This window comes from Suncus etruscus, chromosome 8 (assembly GCF_024139225.1).
Source record: "Suncus etruscus isolate mSunEtr1 chromosome 8, mSunEtr1.pri.cur, whole genome shotgun sequence".
Classification (NCBI taxonomy): Eukaryota; Metazoa; Chordata; class Mammalia; order Eulipotyphla; family Soricidae; genus Suncus; species Suncus etruscus.
The window spans coordinates 10,459,539-10,480,320 of record NC_064855.1 but is presented as its reverse complement, the minus strand read 5'-3'; the positions used below and the strand labels follow the sequence as shown (position 1 = coordinate 10,480,320).

Below are 20,782 nucleotides of genomic sequence, written 5' to 3'. Positions count from 1 at the left end.
TTAGAGAACTGGGAGGAGGCTGAGGAGAGAGACTGGCCTTGACTCTGGGACCCACCCCAGTGTGCATTGACCTGGAGATCCAGGAGGGGCGCTCTCAAGGAGCCCCTCCACCGTCTCCATGCCTAGGCCCTAAGCCCCAAATCCTCCTGGGATGCAGCCTTGGCCCTTGGTTGCCTTTGCTGGGGTGGAAGTGGAGGTGGAACTATATGGGGTGTTGGGGAGGAGAGCTGAATGTGGGGAGGAGAGATGGTGGAAGATGCAGGAAGGGAAAGACCCAGGAGGCGGCCATCCAGAGCAGATGTGGTGTGTCCAGCCTCGCCTAGTCATGGCCCGGAACCCCTACTACTCCCCTGGAGTGGGTCTGCTGTCCCTCAGGGCCCAGCCCCTTGTTTACGGATCTCTCTTCCTTCCAAACCTGGAATCTCAGCCATTTCCTGGCCTTGTTCCCAGAAGGCCTCAGGGGACAAATGTGCGGCCTTTGTTCCTCAGCATTCCTGCCCAGCTCCTCTGCTAGGCCTGCACCGAGTCCTTCCCACTCCCTTTGGAATACACCCAGACAAAGAAGCTGATCAGAACAGGGTCTCTGCACGATCTGGGGGATCTGCACTTCTATGGGGCAGAGAGGAGATGATGAAATGCATCATGTGGGCCCTGGAAGGCGAGAGGGCATAGGAGAAGGCTGGCATTTCCTGAGATTGGGATCTTAGTGTGGTGATGTGGTCAGTGGCACCTGGCAGGGGTGGGCGGACATCATGGGAGTCAGTGGTCTGTGGGGCCTGAGTGACAAAAAGGCTGCTCAGGGGGACACTGATGTCCACAGGGGCTGACACAAGAAAGAGCTGGGGTTGGATCGGGATTGCCCAGGTTTAGAGCCTCTGAAGCCTGTTTTACCCTCATTTCTTGCACTAGGCTCATGGTCAGGAGCCTTCTTTCATCTCCAGGGCACCCACCTCAGAATTGGGGGTCCTGACAGTATTCTCCTTGATGTCTAAAACCAATGTGCTTTTGTTCAGGTCTGAAATCCAGAAATATGGCCTCTTTCCTCAGGGTCAAGAAGATCCGTCTCTTAAGAACCCAAGAGTCCTATGAGCAACCTTCTCAGTGGGGAGAAGGAACAGGCAGCCTCTGGGGAGAAGGACCAGGACAGCCCTACTAAAGGAGTCCTTGAGGATTGGCCATGAGCAGGGCCTCCCAGACCCAAGCACTGAGGGGACAGGCAAGGCGATTATCTCAGGCTGTGCCTGTCACATATTCTCTTGCTCTCTCCACTCAGACCCCCAAGCTTGTGGGGGCACTCGGGTTCATGGAGCAGTGAAGCCATCTGCCCACTCCCTGCCTGGTAGTCTCTGCCTCGCTCATGAAGGATGCACCACCTTATGAGTCACAGGGAAGGGCTAGTCACTGGGGCCATTTCCACTGTGGAATTACAAGAAGTTGTTTCAGGGGCCTTGAGTTGGGGTTCTGTGGTTCTGTCATGCCTTAGTTGACTTACTTAGGCCAGTCCCCCCCCACCTTCGCCAGCAGCTTCTCCTAAGGAATTTGTTTGTCTACCTCAGACTGCGATGGCTTCCTGTCCCACTGACAAGTTCAAGTGGGCTTGAAGCAGCCACACTCAGGGCAGCGGCCATCACCGAATTTCCTAGGGGCAGGGATTTCCTTCCGCCTCTTTCACCTTTCCTGTCACATCCTCCAGAAATTTTCCCAACCCTGTCCTGAGTGAACCCCTTGCAGGATGGAGCTTCCAGGACTAGGTCACTCACTGCTCCCCCTGCTGGAAGCTCTGTCTTTCCGTCCTTCCCTCCTTCTCACCTCCAGGTCAGCAACATGGGTTTTCTAAGATTTCAGTTGGAGACTGCTCTGGCCAGTGCCTCAGTTTCCCTAATCCCATGCATTGAGCCTGTTTTAGGCTTCAGAGACCCAGTGGTTGTTTTCCAGGCACAACTGTAATTACCTGCTTTTTGTCTGTCTTCCTGGGGGACCTACTGCTTGGGGGAACATATCACAATGACACTCTGTAATTTGTTTTCTGCCAGTACCCTAGAGCTGGACCATCAATGAATGGCTGTTGGATGAATGAATGAAAGGATACATAAATGAATGAAGGAGGGAACATGTGGGTGATGATTCTGGGGCACTTTTTTTTTTTTTTTTTTGGTTTTTGTTTTATTTGGGTTTTGGTTTTTGGGCCACACCCAGTGACACTCAGGGGTTACTTCTGGTTATGCGCTCAGAAATTGCTCCTGGCTTGGGAGACTATATGGGACCCTGGGGTTTGAACCCAGGTCCATCTTGGGCAGCCATGTGCAAGGCAAACGCCCTGCTGCTGAGCTTTCGCTCAAACCCTTGGGGCAGACATTTTGGGGTTTGCATGGAGGGTGGAAGATGGGGAAGGTGATGGAAAAGACAGGAGAAATGAGAGACACCCAGTCTTTTCAGGCTGTTTGTTTTCTTCTGGCTCACATGGAATCAAGCTCTCCTTTCATTTCATCCAGAGTTTATTGTGGACCCAGGATGTGCCAGGCACTCCACTGAGTGCCAGTAGTACAAAGATGAAGAGCGAGATGAAATGAAAACCCAACAGAACCCACTTGCTCTCTGACCCCCGGGGTGAAGGAAGATTGGGCTCCAGCCCAGGGTCAGGATTTAGCTCCAGCAGCTGCTCCTTCCAAGCTGGCTGTGTCTCCCCTTTAGGCTGACCCCAGGCCCCCCACTTTCTCCGCATGCCCAGTCTGTCTTCCTAAGGCCCTGGGGAAGAAGTGGGAAACTGCTCCAGGGAGCCTGAGAAGTGCCCCCAGGGACAGGGATCTGGTTGCACACTGGCATGGGGAGGCAGCGTGAGGGGGATCAGGGCCCTGGCACAGTGGGCATGCTGTGGGGGTGGGGAAATGGGGGGGTCAGAGCTGGACTTCAAGAGGTGGGTGGAGCCAGGGATGCCAAAACTCAAGAAGCATTAGGACCACCCCACTGAGGGCCTCCTCTTGCTGCTTCTGAAGAGTCCCTTTTCCCAGTCTCCAGGCCCTCTGATGGATGCACTTGTGATTGGGGGAGTCTGTTGTGCCCACAAACTCCTGGAGCCTGAACAGGAAGGAAGCTGCCCCTTCTTTCCTGGGATCAATGATTGTTTGAAAGCCTCCGTGGGCAGTGAGGAGAAGGGAGAGGTGTGAGGGTCAGGCGGCCTGTTCCCTGGGTCTTGCTTTCTGGGGGATTCAGAGTGGTGGCCCCATCTCTAGGATGAGAATTTGCGTTCAAGCCTAGCACAGGAGGTCAGAGTTCTGTGTAGCCTTGGCGCCTGGAGTAGGGGCAAAGGCAGGTAACCTCAGGTCCTCCCATGCCCTCTGGTAGATGGCACCTAGGGGCTCAAAGAGATTGAGTGAAGTCACATGCCCGGTGCCAGGAAGTGCCTGCAGCTGGACACCGGGCACATGACTTCACTCAACTGACTGGGGTGTATTGGCAGGAGGCGAGTGGACTTGCCAGGACTGTGGCCCATTTGTTGGGGGTCTGGGCATGGCGGGCAGGAAGATGGGGGCAGCATGAGCTCCCGGTAGGGCCATGGGGAGTTGTTACTCATGTTAGTTTCTGTTGGACCTGGGGGAATCTGTGGCCTGGGCAGCAATGGCCTAGCTGGTCCTAAGAGGGATCCCCTCAAAGGCATCCACATGGTGACCCCCTAGGGGCACCTACCCCCACTCTGGGATCTCCCCTGGCCCCCATCACCACTCAGGCACTGATCTCCACGGCACCCCCTTCATCTTGTTCGCGGGTCAAGTGCGGGCCCACAGTCCGCAGTGCACGCGAGCGAGCCGGCGAGTTAGGTGCACGGGGTGGCGACGTGTGTGTGCGTGGGGCAGCAGGCGAGCGCGCGGGTGAGCGAGGGTAGCGGCGGGCCGAGCGCATGGGCAGCCCGGGGGAGCGGCCAGGGACGGCCGGGGACACAGAGTAGCCGGGCGGGCCAGGCTCCGGGGTTCCACGAGGCTCCGGGTTCGGGGTCTCCTCCAGCTCCGCAGGGTCCTGCAAGAACATGTAGGGCCAACTGGTGTTAGGTAGGACCTCCCCCACTGGATCTAGGGGGTGCTTATGGGGTGGAGAGGGGCCCAGGTGAGAGACAGGTACTGCTCCCTCTTGGAAGGTGTCTGACACTGCAAGTGTGGAGAAGCTTGGCATCCCCAGGTTCACCCCTATTTGCATGTCTTGGCCGTGGAAGACAGGGTGACCCCCCCCCCCCAGACGGTGTCCTGTCCCATGGCTGGTGCAGAGATGGCTCCGTGCCTAGATGCTTTGCCTGTTCGAGGCTTTGACTCAGTCTCTATGCTCCCTTATCTGAGTACTGCTTGGAGTGAGCCCAAGCTCAGAGCTGGAAGTACCATCTATGTCTCTTCAGGTATGCCCCCACCCCAACAAATGAATAGATGGATGATTTGCTCCTGGTTAAGGCAATGCATCTGGGCCAGCCTCAGCCTCCAAAATGGGAGTGATGGATTTCTTTGGGGGTATTGAGTACCATAAAGTGAGTTGATTCACTCAGGGACCTAGACAGGGGCTGAGACCTTCACTGGGGTCCCCTCTCCCCAGTCTGGCTACTCACCTTATCCTTGAGGAGGTACAAGGCCAGGGGGTTCTTGCGTTCCTGCTCTGTGCTGCGGCCCAAGCTATCTGCTTCACAGGAAGGAAGAGACGGCAGCTGGCCCAGGCCAGAGACCTTTCCCCCAGCATGTGTGAGCTTGGCTCCTGCCCCCACCACCTCAGCCAAAGGTGGGGCACCCTGGTCCTACCTTGGCCGCACCTCTCCCTGCTCTGTAGTCTGCGGGGGCCACTCGGGGGAGGATGGGGCGCTCCCGAGCCAGAGTCCTTGTCGCCCAATTCTGCCTTCTCCCAGCAGCCCACTGGCCGGAGTGGTGATGGGATGGGTGAGTGGGCAGCGGGCACCTCACCCTCTGCCTTCAGACGCTCTTCGCTCTGGTCCATGTACTCTAGTGAGTTCTGCTGCTCCAGCTTCCGCTTCTTCCTGCAAAGGCCACCAGGAACACAGCTGGGACAGGCATCAGCTGAAGGTCTGGGCAGGGGGACATGGGTCTCATGGCCTCGTAGTAGGAAGGTGAGGTGCAGGTGGGGGTCGTGAGAACAGGAGAACCGCCCAGTGCCAACAGTATTGTGATCTGGCTTATCCTGATTTCATAGCCAGCAGCTATGGCTGTAGCTCGCTTTCTTGCTACTGGACTTGCACGTGAGGCCATTCTTAGCAGTGCTGGATGGTCACAATGGAGCCCTGCTTGCCACATCCAGTGTGGCAGAGCTGGGTAGGACAGCTGGGCTGGGGAGGGCACAGAGGGCAGGGGCAAGGGTGTCAGCATGTGGGGCTGGAGAGTCACCTAGACTTTTTGGAAGGCTTCCAGCAAGCACAGACGGTCACCAGGGTCACCAGGAGGAAAATGCCGCCTGTGGACAGGATGATGTAGAGGGAACTTCTTCCTGGGGTCGGGAGGGGGATGGAAAACGTGAGGGGTGGGACTGTGCAGGGGCGTGGGTGAGGGCAGCGGTGTCCCGGTGGGGTGCTCACGGTACACGGTGATCTTGACAGGCGGGCTGCGGCCCTGGCTGATGGGGTTCTCCACCGCGCAGCTGTACAGGTCGTCGTCGTCCATAAGCACGCGGGTGATGGTGAGCAAGCGCTGGTCTGGTGACAGAAGCATCCGCGAGTCGTTGAGGAGGGGCTTGCCCCCCTTGAGCCACGTGTAGCTGGGCTTGGTGCCGTTGTCGTGCGAGCAGTTCAGGGTGAAGGCCTCGCTCAGCTCCAGCACTGTGGTCGAGGCCACCAGCACTTGCGGCCTGGAGATGGGCACTGAGTGCCCGGGGTGCGGTGAGCATGGGACCAACAAGCCTCCCAGCCCTCCCAAGCCTCCTCACCCAGACTCAACAGGCGGCCGTGGGGTCAGTGGTCCAGGGCATTCCATTCACCTGCCCTTGAGTCCACCCTGCCTTCTGTCCATGCATCCTCTGTCCATGCGTCATCCTTTCATTCTTTCCTACTTCCTCCCTTCCTTCCTCCCTCCCTCCCTCTCCTCCTTCCTTCCTCCCTCCCTCCCTTCCTTCCTTCCTCCCTTCCTCCCTTTCTTCCTCCCTCCCTCCCTTCCTTCCTCCCTCCCTCCCTCCCTCTCCTCCTTCCTTCCTCCCTCCCTCCCTTCCTTCCTTCCTCCCTTCCTCCCTTTCTTTCTCCCTCCCTCCCTTCCTTCCTCCCTCCCTCCCTCTCCTCCTTCCTTCCTCCCTCCCTCCCTTCCTTCCTTTCTTCCTCCCTTCCTTCCTCCCTTCTTCCCTCCCTCCCTCCCTTCCTTCCATACCTCCCTTCCTTCCTTCCTCCCTTCCTCCCTTTCTTCCTCCCTCCCTCTCTTCCTTCCTCCCTCCCTTCCTTCCTTCCTTCCTCCCTTCCTTCCTTTCTTCCTCCCTTCTTCCCTCCCTCCCTCCCTTCCTTCCTTCCTCCCTCCCTCCTTCCCTCCCTCCCTCCTTCCCTCCCTCCCTCCTTCCCTCCCTCCTTACCTTCCTTCCTTTCCTTCCTTCCTTCCTTCTTTTCTTTCTTCCTTCCTTCCTTCCTTCCTTCCTTCCTTCTTCCTCCCTCCCTCCCTCTCTTCCTTCCTTCCTTTCTCCCTCCCTTCCTCCCTTCCTTCCTTCCTTTCTCCCTCCCTTCCTTCCTCCCTTTCTTCCTCCCTCCCTCCCTCTCTTCCTTCCTTCCTTCCTCCCTCCCTCCCTTCCTTCCTTTCTTCCTCCCTTCTTCCCTCCCTCCCTCCCTTCCTTCCATACTTCCCTTCCTTCCTTCCTCCCTTCCTCCCTTTCTTCCTCCCTCCCTCCCTCTCTTCCTTCCTCCCTCCCTTCCTTCCTTCCTCCCTTCCTTCCTTTCTTCCTCCCTTCTTCCCTCCCTCCCTCCCTTCCTTCCTTCCATACCTCCCTTCGTTCCTTCCTCCCTCCCTCCCTCCCTTCTTTCCTTCCCTCCTTCCCTCCGTCCCTCCTTCCCTTTCTTCCTTTCCTTCCTTCCTTCTTTCTTCCTCCCTCCCTCCCTTCCTTCCTTCCTTCTTCCTCCCTCCCTCCCTTCCTTCCTTCCTTCCTTCCTTCTTCCTCCCTCCCTCCCTTCCTTCCTTCCTCCCTTCCTCCCTTTCTTCCTCCCTCCCTCCCTCTCTTCCTTCCTTCCTCCCTTCTTCCCTTCCTCCCTCCTTCCCTTCCTTCCTTTCCTTCCTTCCTTCCTTTCTTCCTTCCTTCCTTCCTCCCTCCTTCCCTCCCTCCCTCCCTCTCTTCCTTCCTTCCTTCCTTCCTTCCTTCCTTCCTTTCTTCCTTCCTTCCTTCCTTTCCTCCCTCCTTCCTTCCCTCCCTCCCTCTCTCTGACCATTGGTGCCATGGTCTGCTCTGGAAACTACCTTCATCTCTTAGTGCCTGGGTAACCCCAGAAAGCTCACTTAGCCTCCTTGGGTGCGCCTCAGTTCTCTTTGTCTGAAACTGACAACCATGACAAGAATAACCGTTGGCCTCGGTCATTACTGAGTCACCACATGCCACCACCTTAGAAGGCCTGTGGCTTGAGGGCAGTGGCCTAAGCGTGTGACAGGGCCAGTCAACCACTCAGTGGCCACTCAGCACCCAGCAACCCTTGCTCTCCTGGTTGTGTTGTTACCATCCACAGTGAGGTTGATGGTCTTCTCCCCAGTGAAAGTGTCATCGGTGATGGAGATCTCCACCTCATAGGTGCCCTCGTCGGCCAACTGCAGGTCGCTGAGCAGCAGGGAGCCATTGTCAAAGAGGCGGATGCGGTCTCGGTAGTCAGGCCGCAGGGTGCCGATGACCTCTGTGCCGATGGACTGCACGACAGTCACCGGCTTGTCGCGCTTCAGCTGCCACTTCACCACAGGCTTGTCGCTGCTGGTGCTGCTGTACTGTACTGAGAGCAGGGCTTCCTTCCCCACCGTGCCATGGATCAGGCGCACAGGACTGGTGATGTTCACGCCCACCAGGGGCTCTGTGGACGAGCCAACAAGGTTCGAGTCAGGCTCCTGCCTGTGCTGCCTCTGTCCTCTCTGCCCCTGACAGTCCTACATCATGCCTTTTGGGGCCACTGCCTCTGCCCTCGGACCCACCTTTGGCCACTCCCCAACCTCCCCATTGGTGCCTTTGTCTCTCTTCTGCCTTCCTCTCTGCCAGCACCCCAGCACCTTCCCCTGGAGGGAAACCCACCCTCCATTCTCACTCCTCACTAAGGGTCTTCCTGGGTACCTACCAATGGTGTGTTGTCCAAGGAACCAGAACTGCAACACGGCTCTGGATCCTTGAGTCACAGATGAACAGCCTGACACTCCCCCCCCCCATGGACTTCTGGGAGAATTTGTCAGGTGTCCTTGATCATGGCTGGGAGCACGGGGGATAGAGAAGTGTGGGAACAGTCAGGAAGAAGGTGCTGTGTCTGAAACACTGCCAGGTTGTGAAACAGCTCAGGGATCCATGAGCAGTTGGCCCCTCCTTTCCACCCTCAAGGACCTCAGTCCCTCTCCAGCTGTGCTTAGCATCCTGCTCAGTGAGGAAAGGCCTGTGAGATGCTCTTGGGCGTGCCATTGAACCCCAGGTCAGGGCAAGCAGGTTGGAATCGAGCCTTCTATGGTAGGACTCACTACTCACTCAGGGGCTGCATCTATTTGGCACCATCCTCACTCTAGGCTGAGGACATGAAGAGCCGCAAGAGTGAGCACTGTGGCAGGCAGATGTGTGAATCCTACAAGCATGGGGGGTTCGCAAATTTTATGACCGCAAGTACTGGCATTGAGGGGTTTACTTCCTCCTTCGCAGAAACTGGTCAGCTCTACCTCAGCTCCTCAGGGAGATGGCAGGGTTCTCTGCCTGCCCACAACACTATGCCATTCCCTCCCTCACATAGGTTCCAGAAGGCCTTTTGTGATTTCATCCCTCCAACATGGTCTTTCTATCTCTCTCCAGGTGACTCTTGGACGGCGCTGTGGAGACACTGCAGCACTGGCAGGTGTGGGCAGGCATTCCCTCCTATGAGTGAGCCCTCATGCCTGTGGAGTGTGAAGGAACAGCGTACATTTCCCTAGAAGCTGACAGAGGAAAATTTTGCTGAGCAGCTGCCATTTCCCTAAACTCTAGTCAAGACTGCAATTGGTGGGCCAGAACAACAGCACAGCAATAAGGTGTTTTCCTTGCTCATAGCCAATTCAGGACGGACAGTGGTTTGAATCTGGGCATCCCATAGGGTCCTTCTTGCCTGCCAGGGGCGATATCTGAGCACACAGCCCGGAGTAACCCCTGAGTACCACCGGGTGTAACCCAAAAACAAAACAAAATGAAAAAGACTGAAATTGGTGTTGACACTTCAAGGGACACGGAGGCTGGGAGAGGGGCACCAAATAAATTAATAAATAATGAGGACTGCTTCTTGGCTGGAAGCCCATATGCCCTGTGGGTACTGCCTGCAGAGGAAATTCCATCTTTGCAGCCACACAGCTCCCTGCTCTGGGCTTTCTTCAGATTCTGTTTCCTTTTTTTTTGAAGTGACTCAGAGGCGAGGGTCACGTGCACACGCCTGGTGTTCTGCCCTGAGTTCAAAGCTCCCTCCTAATGTGACTGCTGAGTCTTGAGCACCCCATCCCCCCATTCTGTTTGCTGGGACTGCATCGACTGACCCTCATGTGCTGTGCCTATGTTACCTTACTTAGCGGACCCACCAATACCTCCAAGAAGAGGTTCTGACATCATCTGGAATCTAATCCCATAGGTATGTTGGAGAAAAGCAGGAAACGGAAGTTGTGAAGAAGCCCAGGGACTCCGAGGAAGCAAAGTGAGCCGGCACCTTTTGTATAAGTGCATGGAGCCCTGCACACACCCTGACGGTGGTTGGTCAGCCCTGTTCTCCATGGATATGGGACCATTTATTGTTCATCTCCATCCTCCCAAATTGACTTCTGAATGTCACATGATGCTACTGAAAATCCCAGCACTTTTCTCTGTGATATTGCTACAGGATACCCAGAGTGATGGCTTTGATCAGAGTCAAAAGCCAGACTCCCAGGATTGCCCCACAGTTGGCTACTTTTAACACTTCCTGTCAGAATAATGGGTTTTCTCTTAGAAATGTGCTGGAGGAGCTGGAGATATAGCAAAGCTGTATATAGCAGAGCTGTAGTGTATTTGCCTCGCACGCAGCGACCCAAGACGAACCGTGGTTCGAATCCTGCTTCCCATATGGTCCCCCAAGCCTGTGAGGAGTGATTTCTGAGTGCAGAGACAGGAGTAAACCCTGAGTGCTGCTGTCACCAGGTATGACCACCCCCAATACCCCCCAAAAAGAAATGTGCTGGGCAGTGGAAGGAACTTGTGAATTTGGAGCCGTAGTATAGAGAAAGGCATTTGCCTTGCATGTGGCCAACTGGGTTTGATCCTCAGCATCTTATGTGGTCTTCCAACCCTGAATAATTCCTGAACAAGAGAGGAATAGCCCTAAGCATCACCAGGTATCACACACACACACACACACACACACACACACACACACACACACACACACACACATACACACACACACACGAAGTGTGTTTTTTTGTTTTGTTTTGTTTTGTTTTTAAGAATTTGGCCCTTACCTCACATTTCTACAAATACCAGTTCTAGGTAGATTATATTTCAAAAAGTGAATATTAAAACAAAAAACCTTTAGGGCACCTGAGAGATAGGAAAGTAGGTTAGGTGCTTGCCTTGTACACAGTTGACCCAGGTTTGAAATCTGGCACCTTTTCTGAGCACTGCCAGGAGTGATCCCTGAGTCTACAGAGCTAGGAGTTAGCCCTGAGCACCACCAAGCATGGTCAGGGATGGTTCAAAAAATAAAACAAAACACAAAGGAAAAAGGTACCATGGAAAGGAGATAAATGTCAGTGTCATGGTTGTGTGAGATTCAAAACACTAGATTTATTTCAGGCATCAACACGTGCTAACTGTCTTCCAACCCCAAGTTGTTCTAGGGGGGCATCTCCCTATAAGCCCCTGCCCATGCTTCTGGGAGAGCAGTGGAAGGCCTCAGGACCTGTCTAGCAATGCATGTGGGCTACCCTGCTGAGCTCAGGACTGGTAGCATCCAGGATGTTCAGGAGACTCCAATCCCCAGAGTCCTCTTTTGGGTAGTTTTACATTTGCTGAGAAGACTGGGTGGTCCATTGTTCTAGATCAGGGGTCTCAAACTCAATTTACCTGGGGGCCGTAGGAGGCAAAGTCAGGGTGAGGCAGGGCCACATAAGGGATTTCGCTTACCGAATATTCGCAATAAAAAATTGCATTAGTAAGAAAAAAAAAATCACAAAAAATTGCAATAAACATTTGCATACCTCGAATGGAACTGCTCCGGGTATGTAAATGTTTAATATGATTTTTTTCTTACTAATGCAATTTTTATTGCGATCATTCAGTAAGCGAATAATCGTGAATACTGCGATATTTGAAGGCCGGCCGCGGGCCACAAAATGTTGTACGGAGGGCCACAAACAGCCCGTGGGCCTCAAGTTTGAGACTCCTGTTTTAGGTAGACTTTCACTGGCTAATACCTGCCTCATCTTTCCTTCAAATTACCAGGGAGCACTTGGCATTTGTTGACTGATTTATTATCATTCATGACATTTTTTATTTGTTTGGGGGAGGGGTCATACACACTGTGCTCAGGGATCAATCACTCCTGTAGGGCATGGGGACCTTATGTTGTGCTGGGGATTGAAACCAGGTTGGTTTCAGGCAAAGCAACTGTCCTACCCTCTATTATCTCTCTGACCCCAATCAGGATATATGTATATATTTATATTTATATGTATATATATGTATATATATTACATTCTTTTGTTTGTTTGTTTGTTTGTTTTTGGGCCACACCCGCTGACGCTCAGGGGTTACTCCTGGCTATGCGCTCAGAAGTCGCTCCTGGCTTGGGGGACCATATGGGAAGCCGGGGGATCGAACTGGGGTCCGTCCTAGGCTAGTGCAGGCAAGGCAGGCACCTTACCTCTAGCGCCACCGCCCGGCCCCAGAGGTTTGTTTTTTTTTTTTTTTTTGGTTTTATGGGCCACATCTGTTTGATGCTCAGGGGTTACTCCTGGCTAAGTGCTCAGAAATTGCCCCTGGCTTGGGGGAACCATATGGGACGCCAGGGGATCGAACTGCGGTCCTGATCCTTGGCTAGCGCTTGCAAGGCAGACACCTTACCTCTAGCGCCACCATGCCAGCCCTATTACATTCTTTTTTGTGTGTGTATTCATGGTGCCAGGTATTGAAGTTGGGGTCTCATCCACGCAAGGCTTACACTCTGCTTCTAAGCCACATCCCTGGCCCCAACTTTTACTTAAATATTTAAAAACTTTGACTTGATTTTTCCCTCCCAATTTTGAGTCGATTTCTCATTGGTTTACAATACCATAGAATTTCAGGGTACAGCTTCCCACTACACCCACCTCAATTCATTCTTTCTACCTTTCCCTCCTTTCCCTCTGCCAATTCCCCTAGTTTTCCAAAGAAAGGAAATTAATTGGGAAATCCTATGTGAAGTGAAGAAATCCAGAAGAACAAACACAGGATGGTCTCACTTATATGTGTCATAGAAAATATGACAAGGGGATACCATATAGTAAATGGGGGCTATCTAGATACCAGAGTATTAGGTAGACAGAGAAGGGAAGAATTCTAGAGGGAACGTAATAAAGGGTAGAGGGGAAGCATTGGTGAATCAAGCAAGAGCCCCAAGAAAACTGGTGTTGTAGAAGAACTGTAGCAATAGCTCCAAACCAGCATTCACTGTGACAACCAAGCTTTAGCATGAGTCTGCCAAGGTGGCAGGCGGGGGTGAGGGAGCAGGAGGAAAGTTGACACTGGTGGTGGGATTTCTGCTAGGACATTATAAACCTCAAACTCAACTATCAACTATCATTAACTTTGTAGATCACAGCACTTTCATAAACTAAAAATTAGAGAGTTAATGTTACAGGGGCATTTTTATCATCATTATGTTTTGTTTTGTTTTTGGTGTTTGGGTCACACCGGTGATGCTCAAGGGTTACTCCTGGCTATGCACTCAGAAATCACTCCTGGCTTGGGGGACCATATAGGATGCTGGGGTGATGGGGGGGGGGAGATCGAACTGCAGTTTGTCCTAAGTTAGTGCATACAAGGCAAATGCCCTACCACTTGTGCCACTGCTCCAGGCCCATAATTCAATTAAATAATCAATCTGGTTCCCAAGAAAGGAAAATAGTCCTTAAAAAAGAAAAGAAATCAGGGGCTGGAGAGATAGCACAGTGGTAAGGCGTTTGCCTTGCATGCAGAAGGCCGCTGGTTCAAATCCCGGGATCCCATATGGTCCCCTGAGCCTGCTGGGGGTGATTTCTGAGCATAGAGCCAGGAATAACCCCTGAGCATTGCCGGGTGTGACCCCTCACCAAAAAAAAAAAAATAAAGAAAGAAAGAAAGAAAATGAACTGGCCAGAACCAAATAAAGGAGACTCAATAAAAGATCTCAATATTTCACCACTACAAGACTGAAGGTGCTTCTACTGTCCAAAGGACCACCTCAGCTTGTTCTGAACCAGGGTAGGGAGCTGGAGAACAGCAAAAAGTTCCTGTGGCATGGGAGGGCACTTGACTGGCCAGGAAAAGTATCTGAGAAAAGATTTTTGCCTCCACATTACTGAAAGGGCAGTGAGCTTGCCCAGAAGCCTCCTCCTAACCCAATTCTTTGGTATAGGCCACTAGGCTGAGTGTCTTGGACCAAGTAAAGCAGTGGAGAAATAAGATTTTCCCTCAAACTACCTCTTCATACTCTCTTGCTTCAGGGTAACCCCTAATAGTTTTATTTAAAGAAATATCTTGATCTTTGTTTTTATTGACTATACCCAGAGATTTTTTAGGGGCTGCTCCTAGCTTTTTGCTTGGGAGTCCCTGTGCAGTGGTCCTTGGGAGTGCTTAGGGGACCTTGTGCAGTGCTGGGGATTGAACTTGTCCTACATACAAAGCATGTGTTCTAGTATACTGAGCTAGCTAGCCAATTCCCTCCACCTCCATCCCCCCAAAATCTTTTCTTTTGTTTTTTTTTGGGGGGGGGATCACACCCAGCAGCACTCAGGGGTTATTCCTGGTTCTATGCTCAGAAATTGCTCCTGGCAGGCTTGGGGGACCATATGGGATGTCGAGATTAGAACCACTGTCCTTCTGCATGGAAGGCAAAGGCCCTACCTTTATGCTATCTCTCTGGCCCCGACCTTTTCTTTTAAATAATGCCACAGTATGGGGCTGGGACATGGTTTAGTGGTGGAGTTCATGCCTTAAATGTGCAAAGTCCTAGGTTTGAGTCTTGATACCACCACTTAAAAATAGATTGAATTTTAGTGACCCCAAATAGTACGTATGATCACAGTACACATCCAAAGACATCTTCAGGAATGCCCTAGAAAATAATTGCTGAAAATTGTAACTAAAATGACAAGTGCAACAAAAGAAAGGAAAGGGATCAAAGGAAAGGGATAATAAAGAAGAGGAGAGGAGAGGAGGAAAGGAGAGGAGAGGAGAGGAGAGGTGAAGAGAGGAGAGGAGAGGAGGAGAGGAGATGAGAGGAGAGGAGAGGAGAGGAGAGGAGAGGTGAAGAGAGGAGAGGAAAGGAGGAGAGGAGAGGAGAGGAGAGGAGAGGAGAGGAGAGGAGAGGAGAGGAGAGGAGAGGAGAGGAGAGGAGAGGTGAAGAGAGGAGAGGAGAGGAGGAGAGGAGAGGAGAGGAGAGGAGAGGAGAGGAGAGGAGAGGAGAGGAGAGGAGAGGAGAGGAGAGGAAAGGAAAGGAAAGGAAAGGAAAGGAGAGAAGAGAGGAGAGGAGAGGAGAGGAAAGGAAAGGAAAGAAAAGAAAAGAAAGGAAGGAGGGAAGGAAAGGAAAGGTAAAAGGAAAGGAGAGGAAAATGGAAGGGAAAGGAAAGGAAAGAAGAGGAGAGGAAAGGAAAGAAAAGAAAAGGAAAGGAAAGGAAAAAGGAAAGGAAAGGAAAAGAAAGGAAAAGGAAAGGAAAAAGGAAAAGAAAGGAAAGAGGAGGAAAAGATTCTTAAAAATGGAAAATAGGGGGATGGAGCAATGATAGTATGACAGGCAGTGCATTTGCCTTGCTCATGGTTCACCCAGGTTCAATCCCTGACATCCCGTATAGACCCTAAGTACTATTAGTAGTAATTCCTGAGTGTAGAGCCAGGAGAAACCCTTGAACATCACCAGCATGGCCAAAACAATAACAAAAATTTTTAAAGGAGAAAAAAAAAGTGTGGAGCTCAGGCAAGAGACTTCTTCCTCTGTTTAGAAAAAAGAAATAATTCTAGGATGTCAGTGAAAATCCTGAAAATTAGGTCATCTAGACCTATAGTAAGTTGTGTTTGTAAGGTAACACCCCACTGAAAAGCTGTGTTCGAAAATTCCCTGAATAATTTTGTGAAGAATTTTTGAAGCTGTTCTCTGGACCAAGCATTAAAGACAGTTTGTTGGTCACCCGAGTTAGCCTGATCTTGATGCTGCTGGCTGCCCCAAAGGCCCAGGCTTCAGGAAACTCTTCAGGAGACAGAGAGAACATGCCTGAACTTTCCAACACTGGATGGATCTGTTTTCAGAGACCTTGAGGGACCAAAGTGATGTGTGGGATGGAGCCATGGCTAGCCACCTGCAAGACATACACTTTAACCCTGGTACTATCTCTGGCCCTATTAGAACTACAATTCCCAGTCTCCCTTGCAAGGTAGGTTAGCCATCACTATATTCAAGCCAATAGAATTTATGATATGAAAGGTCACACATTTGCTTGTTTTAGAAAAGCTCCTTCCAGTCTTATTCCTTTCATTCTCTATTTTAAAGACATTGAGGTAGTCTCAGAATGACCCTTGTCAAGGCTGATGGGGCTCCAGCAGCTTTTTCCCTGGGAAATATTCTGGATCCAGAAATCTCAAACTTTAGTAGATCAGATCTGAGTTCTGCTTTAGTGCAAGTTAGATCTGGGATAGTCATTATACCTTTTGGGATTTGTTATAAAAACTGTTATTTCTCAACTAAGATACTAAGGATGGCAGAAGTCCCTTGTGTAATCTCAATTCTTTATTTCTATAAGTCCACAGTGGCCATACATAGGTCATAACTTATGGCCATCATTCTATGCAGAATTGTTTTTTGCTTTATAGAAGTCATTGTTTCCCCTACAGCAGAGTTTTGTCACGTAGGTTTGACTGGACCAACAAACTTGTCCTGTAATTTACTCCTTTACCATCTGCTGTCTGAAAGAATGTCAGGATGACTCTCCTTATTTTACTGTCCACATTCTAGTCCTATTTCACTATACTCATCTTTCCCTTCTGCTCATGATTTCCTCAGCTTGTCACTTCCTCTGGAGCAGTACTACACCCCCCATCTCCCTATTCTTTAATACTAGACTTGGCTACATCCGATGTTGGTTCTCTGGGGAATTCCCAACTCCCCTTAACTTTTCAGCCTTTCCACTCTTCTTTCTCTGCTTGTCTCTGTCTGTTCTTTCTGGTATCCAATGGGTCTTCTTTCTGCTTTCTTTATAAACCTTGGGGTTCTTTGGTGTTCCAGGTCCTTTTTTCCCCTCCTACGTGGTGTTATCTATCCTTGTTGTTTGAAGTAGTTTCCCACTTGAATCTCTGAAATCCTGATTGTAGTCTTCCAACAGTAGGCTGTTGACTATTTCTCATTCATGTTCCTTTGGCATGTCAGCCTCAAATTTTAATCTCTCCAGAAACCTCTCTCCCTCCCTCTCTTATTCTCCAACTTTCTATTCATCACAAGGGCCTAGTTTTCTCTCCCAAATATATGGTCCACATGCCTCATTCTCTCAGTCTATTCCACTTCCAGGCCCTGTTCATTTTGACTTCCTTTTTTCTTTTCTTTTCTTTTTCTTTCTTTCTTTCTTCTTTCTTTCTTTCTTTCTTTCTTCTTTCTTTCTTTCTTTCTTTCTTTTTTTTTTTTTTTTTTTACCTTTGGGCCACATCTGGCAGTACTCAAGGTTTACATCTGGTTCTGAGTGACTATTACTGGTGGGGTTGAGGGGATTGTTGCCCCACCAGTAGGGTCCCGTTTACTCCTTTGTTGGTTATTTGTGTATTCTCAAAGTGTTGGTTATTTGTGTATCCTCAATGAGCTCCCAGAATGAGAAATTGATTCCCATCCCCTTGTCCCCTTTTGGGGGAGATCTTAGTGATATTTATTCGCAGCAAATAATCCACACAGATAAGAGGGTTAAGGGGTAAAAGGTTGGGTGAAGAGAGTCTTTTGTTTACCTACTGCAAGCTCCAAAAAACACCTGGAGCCAGCCAGCAAACTCTCCAAAAGACCCTGAACACCTTGCTCTCAAACTATTTATTTTGCTCTCACAGCGTCCCCCACCTGGAAGGCCAAGGTGGGACAACAGGCAAAGAATAATCTTACGGAAATATTTTCATATACAACAGGGATCACATGGAGTCAGCTATGACTTGTGCAAGGCAAGTGCCCTAATTGATGTCTTATCATTTGAGCCCCAGTACCATATATATATGTTTGGTCTTGAACTATAGCAATAGCCTAGTTAGGATACAATGTACTCTTCCACCCTCAGATTCTTTTATGTGTATGTTTATGGGGGCCACAACTGGCAATATTTGAGTTATTTGCTTTGCACTCAGGAATCACTCTGGTAGTGTGCTTGGGGACCATATGGAAGACCAGGGATCACACCCAGGTTGGCTACATGCAAGGCAAATGCTGTCTTTACCCACTGTCCTATTTCTCCAACCCCGGACATCAAAGTGCTAAGCCCTAGTTTGTCAGACCTCATTTGACAGTGCAGTCATTGAAGATGTATGAAGTGAGGTCAGCTAGACTTGTGTTGATGCCTCATCCAGCATGGTCAGTGGCCTGATTGAAAGGGAGTTTAGACACAGGCGCACACATGGGAGAGCAGCATGTGAGCACTGAAGTCATGCTGCTGGGAGCCAAGGGTCTGTCAGAGCCTGCATAACTCTGGAACGGAGCCTCCCTCAGGCATTCCAGAAGCATCATGGTCTCGCCTGACACCCTCCAGCTTGCAGAGCTGTTAATAGGGGCTTAGGTACAGTAGACCCAGAAAAATGAGCCAGGCTGCCCTCTCTGGCCCACAGATTCTACTTTTGGTGCCCCTGTTGGAGTAAGGTCTCTGAGCTAGAATCTGATTCTGCAGCCCCCAGATTAAAATCCCACCCTAGTCCCTCTGCTACCAGGTTCTATTTCAAGTTTAAGGGTGATCCCAGGGCCTGAGTACATAGCACAGCATTAGGGCATTTGCCTTGCACGTGACCAACCTGGGACAGACCCTGGTTTTGACTTCTGGCATCCCATATGGTCCCCTGCCAGGAGAGATTTCTGATATGCAAAGCCAGGAGTCACCCCTGAGTGCCGCCAGGTGTGGCCCAAACACAAACAAGCAAAACAAAAAAAATGATCCCTAAGATTCTCACCTAGCCTTCTTCAACACTCTCCTCTCCCAGCAAACTGCAGGGTTCTTTCGAAGAATCAGTCATTACAAGCTGTCAACCTCTGCCTAGTCCCAGATACAACCCACACCTCCTATTGTCCTTATTCTTTAGGACTTGGTGCTGACATATCTAAGGAACCTCTAATGATCCCAATCTCCATACCACCCTCCTGTATCTATCTGTTTCATCAGCATATTTAATATCAATTCTCCAAGGGCAATGTAGGAACTAATTGGTGTTATATTTGGGGGGGGAGGCATGGATAGGTTAGTATTACATTCCCAAAACAGAAGGGCTTATTTTTTTCCCCCAAGATTCTTGCTCTCCTTTGCTGATTTACACTCAGAGAAGCCAGGGTGGGGGCTGAGGAGGCATGAACCCAAGATTTCTCCCACCTCTCTAAGCCCCAACCGGCATCCCTTGGAAAGAATGCTGAACTGGCCACACCAGCAAGACATCCCATAAGCAATGGCTCCTTGCCCTTCCTCTAATGTACTGAATGCCGTGGGAGCTCCAAAGTCATGCCGGTTTTTTGGGGGGGAGGGGGCAGAAGGCCGACGGGAGGCCCACAGAATGAAGAAATACATTCAACACTCATGCCTGGATTCAGAGATGCTGCCCACGGCAGCTGAGCGCTCTCCCCTCCTCCCGCCCCCAAAGGCATTCTGGCCCTGAGCTCTCCCCTCCCTCCTTGCTAGAAGTATGGGGGTCCCTCTGCAGACTCTCGACGGCCCCCTAGGTCTCCTACCTGTCTGGATGAGAAGAAGGTAGACAAAAGGAGCAAGGCGCAGGGCACTGAGGGCTCTGCACGGGGCTCCCCTTTCTCTCTTCATTTTGGGTGGCGTTCTCCAGCTCTGGTGCAAACAATTAGCATGATTTCTCCACTCTGGGCACGTCCCTTTGTACCACTCAGAGTTTCTCTGCCCGAACTCAGCCCTGCCAACTTCCCTCTGAATACACAGAGCCCTGTGTGTTGCTGGACTGGCTCTTTCTTTTCTTTCAGACCTTGCATTTTTAAGTTTCAAAGCCCCACATCCCCAGTTCGGAAGGGGGGATTTGTTTAGAAGATCATCTCCACTGTGGTTCCAGACTGAGGAGGCCTGGTGTCTCTTCGTTGGTCCTTACTAACCCCCAATAGCAGTTGGTGTGAAGATCTGGGCTCAGGCTGGAGCACCCACTAACCCAACCTTGTGTGCTAATCTCTCCCGTGCCAGCCACTGCTCTCCAATGAGTTTCAGGAAGGGGGGAGAGGAGCTTTCAAAAGCTGGGTTGTGGCTCAGCAGTACAGCACTGGTCTTACAGATGTGAAGGTCTGGGTTGATCACCAGCACACACAACCTACTCCCAAATAACTGCAATTAAAAGCTGGGGAATGAGAGAGTTCTGAGAGTTGGTGGAGAAATGTTGATCCTAATCCCCTCATAGGAAAAACATTAGGAATTGACTGCTCTGCTTTTCATGGCTGTGTCAGCCCTGCTAGGGATTTTGTTTCCTATCATTGAGTCTCACAGATACTGGGGTGGGGGTGGGGGAACCTTGCAGAAGCCACTATGGAAATTCTCTGCCTCCTGCCTATTTCCTACCATGGGGCTTCTTCAACTTCTTCCACATAAGAACACTTTCTGTCTAAAAAAAATGTTATTTCACTCATCTCAGGTGTACAAAATAGGTATACCAAACCAATAACAGATAATAAAAAAATTTACATTTTAAATAAATTCTTGCTATCGCCCCTTCGGGTACATAAACAACTCCCACTCCTTAATGGGGTCATGACCCACATTTTGAGAAGCTTGGTTTGAGACCTGGTCACAGTAAAGGAGAAGGTACTACTCCACCACACGGGCTTCTGTAGGCCTCACAACCTGGCCATCTGCTTTTCTCCAGGCATGATGGGAGAAGCATACACACTGCACCTCACTTACGTTATGTACCCCGTGTCTGTATGCCCAATTTCTCACAGAGTTGCTGACAATGACCTTATTGGCTCATTCCATCATGGGGTGGGCTCATCAGCTTTTGGGGGTCTAGCTTCACAGCTGTTGAATGGGGGAACGGTAGCTTCTGTAGGCCTTCCAGATGAGAAGATGGGAAGTATTGGTGTTGTGACCACATTCACAGGTGGTCTTGAAGAGTTAAGAGCAACTTTTGCCAAGTTCCCAATAAGAGGAGTGAGCAGAGGACTTGCGTTTTGAGGAAGTAAATTCTCTCAACAACAAGCTGAGCTCAGAAGAGAAACTATGGCCTG

The 20,782-nt window shown here is 50.8% G+C and overlaps 1 protein-coding gene across 2 annotated transcripts; it reads right to left on the bottom strand.

The window, feature by feature from the left end:
* Positions 1-3,700: 3,700 nt before the first annotated feature.
* Positions 3,701-19,647, bottom strand: HEPACAM (hepatic and glial cell adhesion molecule). 2 transcript variants are annotated; one of them, XM_049777935.1, is made up of 7 exons: positions 19,283-19,647; positions 7,655-7,996; positions 5,558-5,839; positions 5,370-5,469; positions 4,773-5,005; positions 4,586-4,656; positions 3,701-4,011 (listed from the first exon to the last, which is right to left on the bottom strand). In XM_049777935.1, exons 1-7 carry the CDS (start codon positions 19,365-19,367, stop codon positions 3,721-3,723), a joined length of 1,404 nt encoding a protein of 467 aa, XP_049633892.1. In that variant the 5' UTR covers positions 19,368-19,647; the 3' UTR covers positions 3,701-3,720. The 2 variants fall into 2 exon arrangements, with proteins under 2 accessions (XP_049633892.1, XP_049633893.1); XM_049777936.1 differs by having other exon boundaries at positions 4,586-4,653.
* Positions 19,648-20,782: the final 1,135 nt, after the last annotated feature.

What these genes read in the sequence shown, in the direction of transcription:
- HEPACAM (XM_049777935.1), bottom strand. Translation starts at nt 19,367, where the DNA reads ATGAAGAGAGAAAGGGGAGCCCCGTGCAGAGCCCTCAGTGCCCTGCGC. An exon ending in CCTTCTTCTCATCCAGACAG is followed by an intron (nt 7,997 to 19,282) that starts GTAGGAGACCTA and finishes GCTCGTCCACAG; the next exon opens with AGCCCCTGGTGGGCGTGAAC. An exon ending in AAGCCTTCCAAAAAGTCTAG is followed by an intron (nt 5,006 to 5,369) that starts GTGACTCTCCAG and finishes TGGCCTTTGCAG; the next exon opens with GAAGAAGCGGAAGCTGGAGC.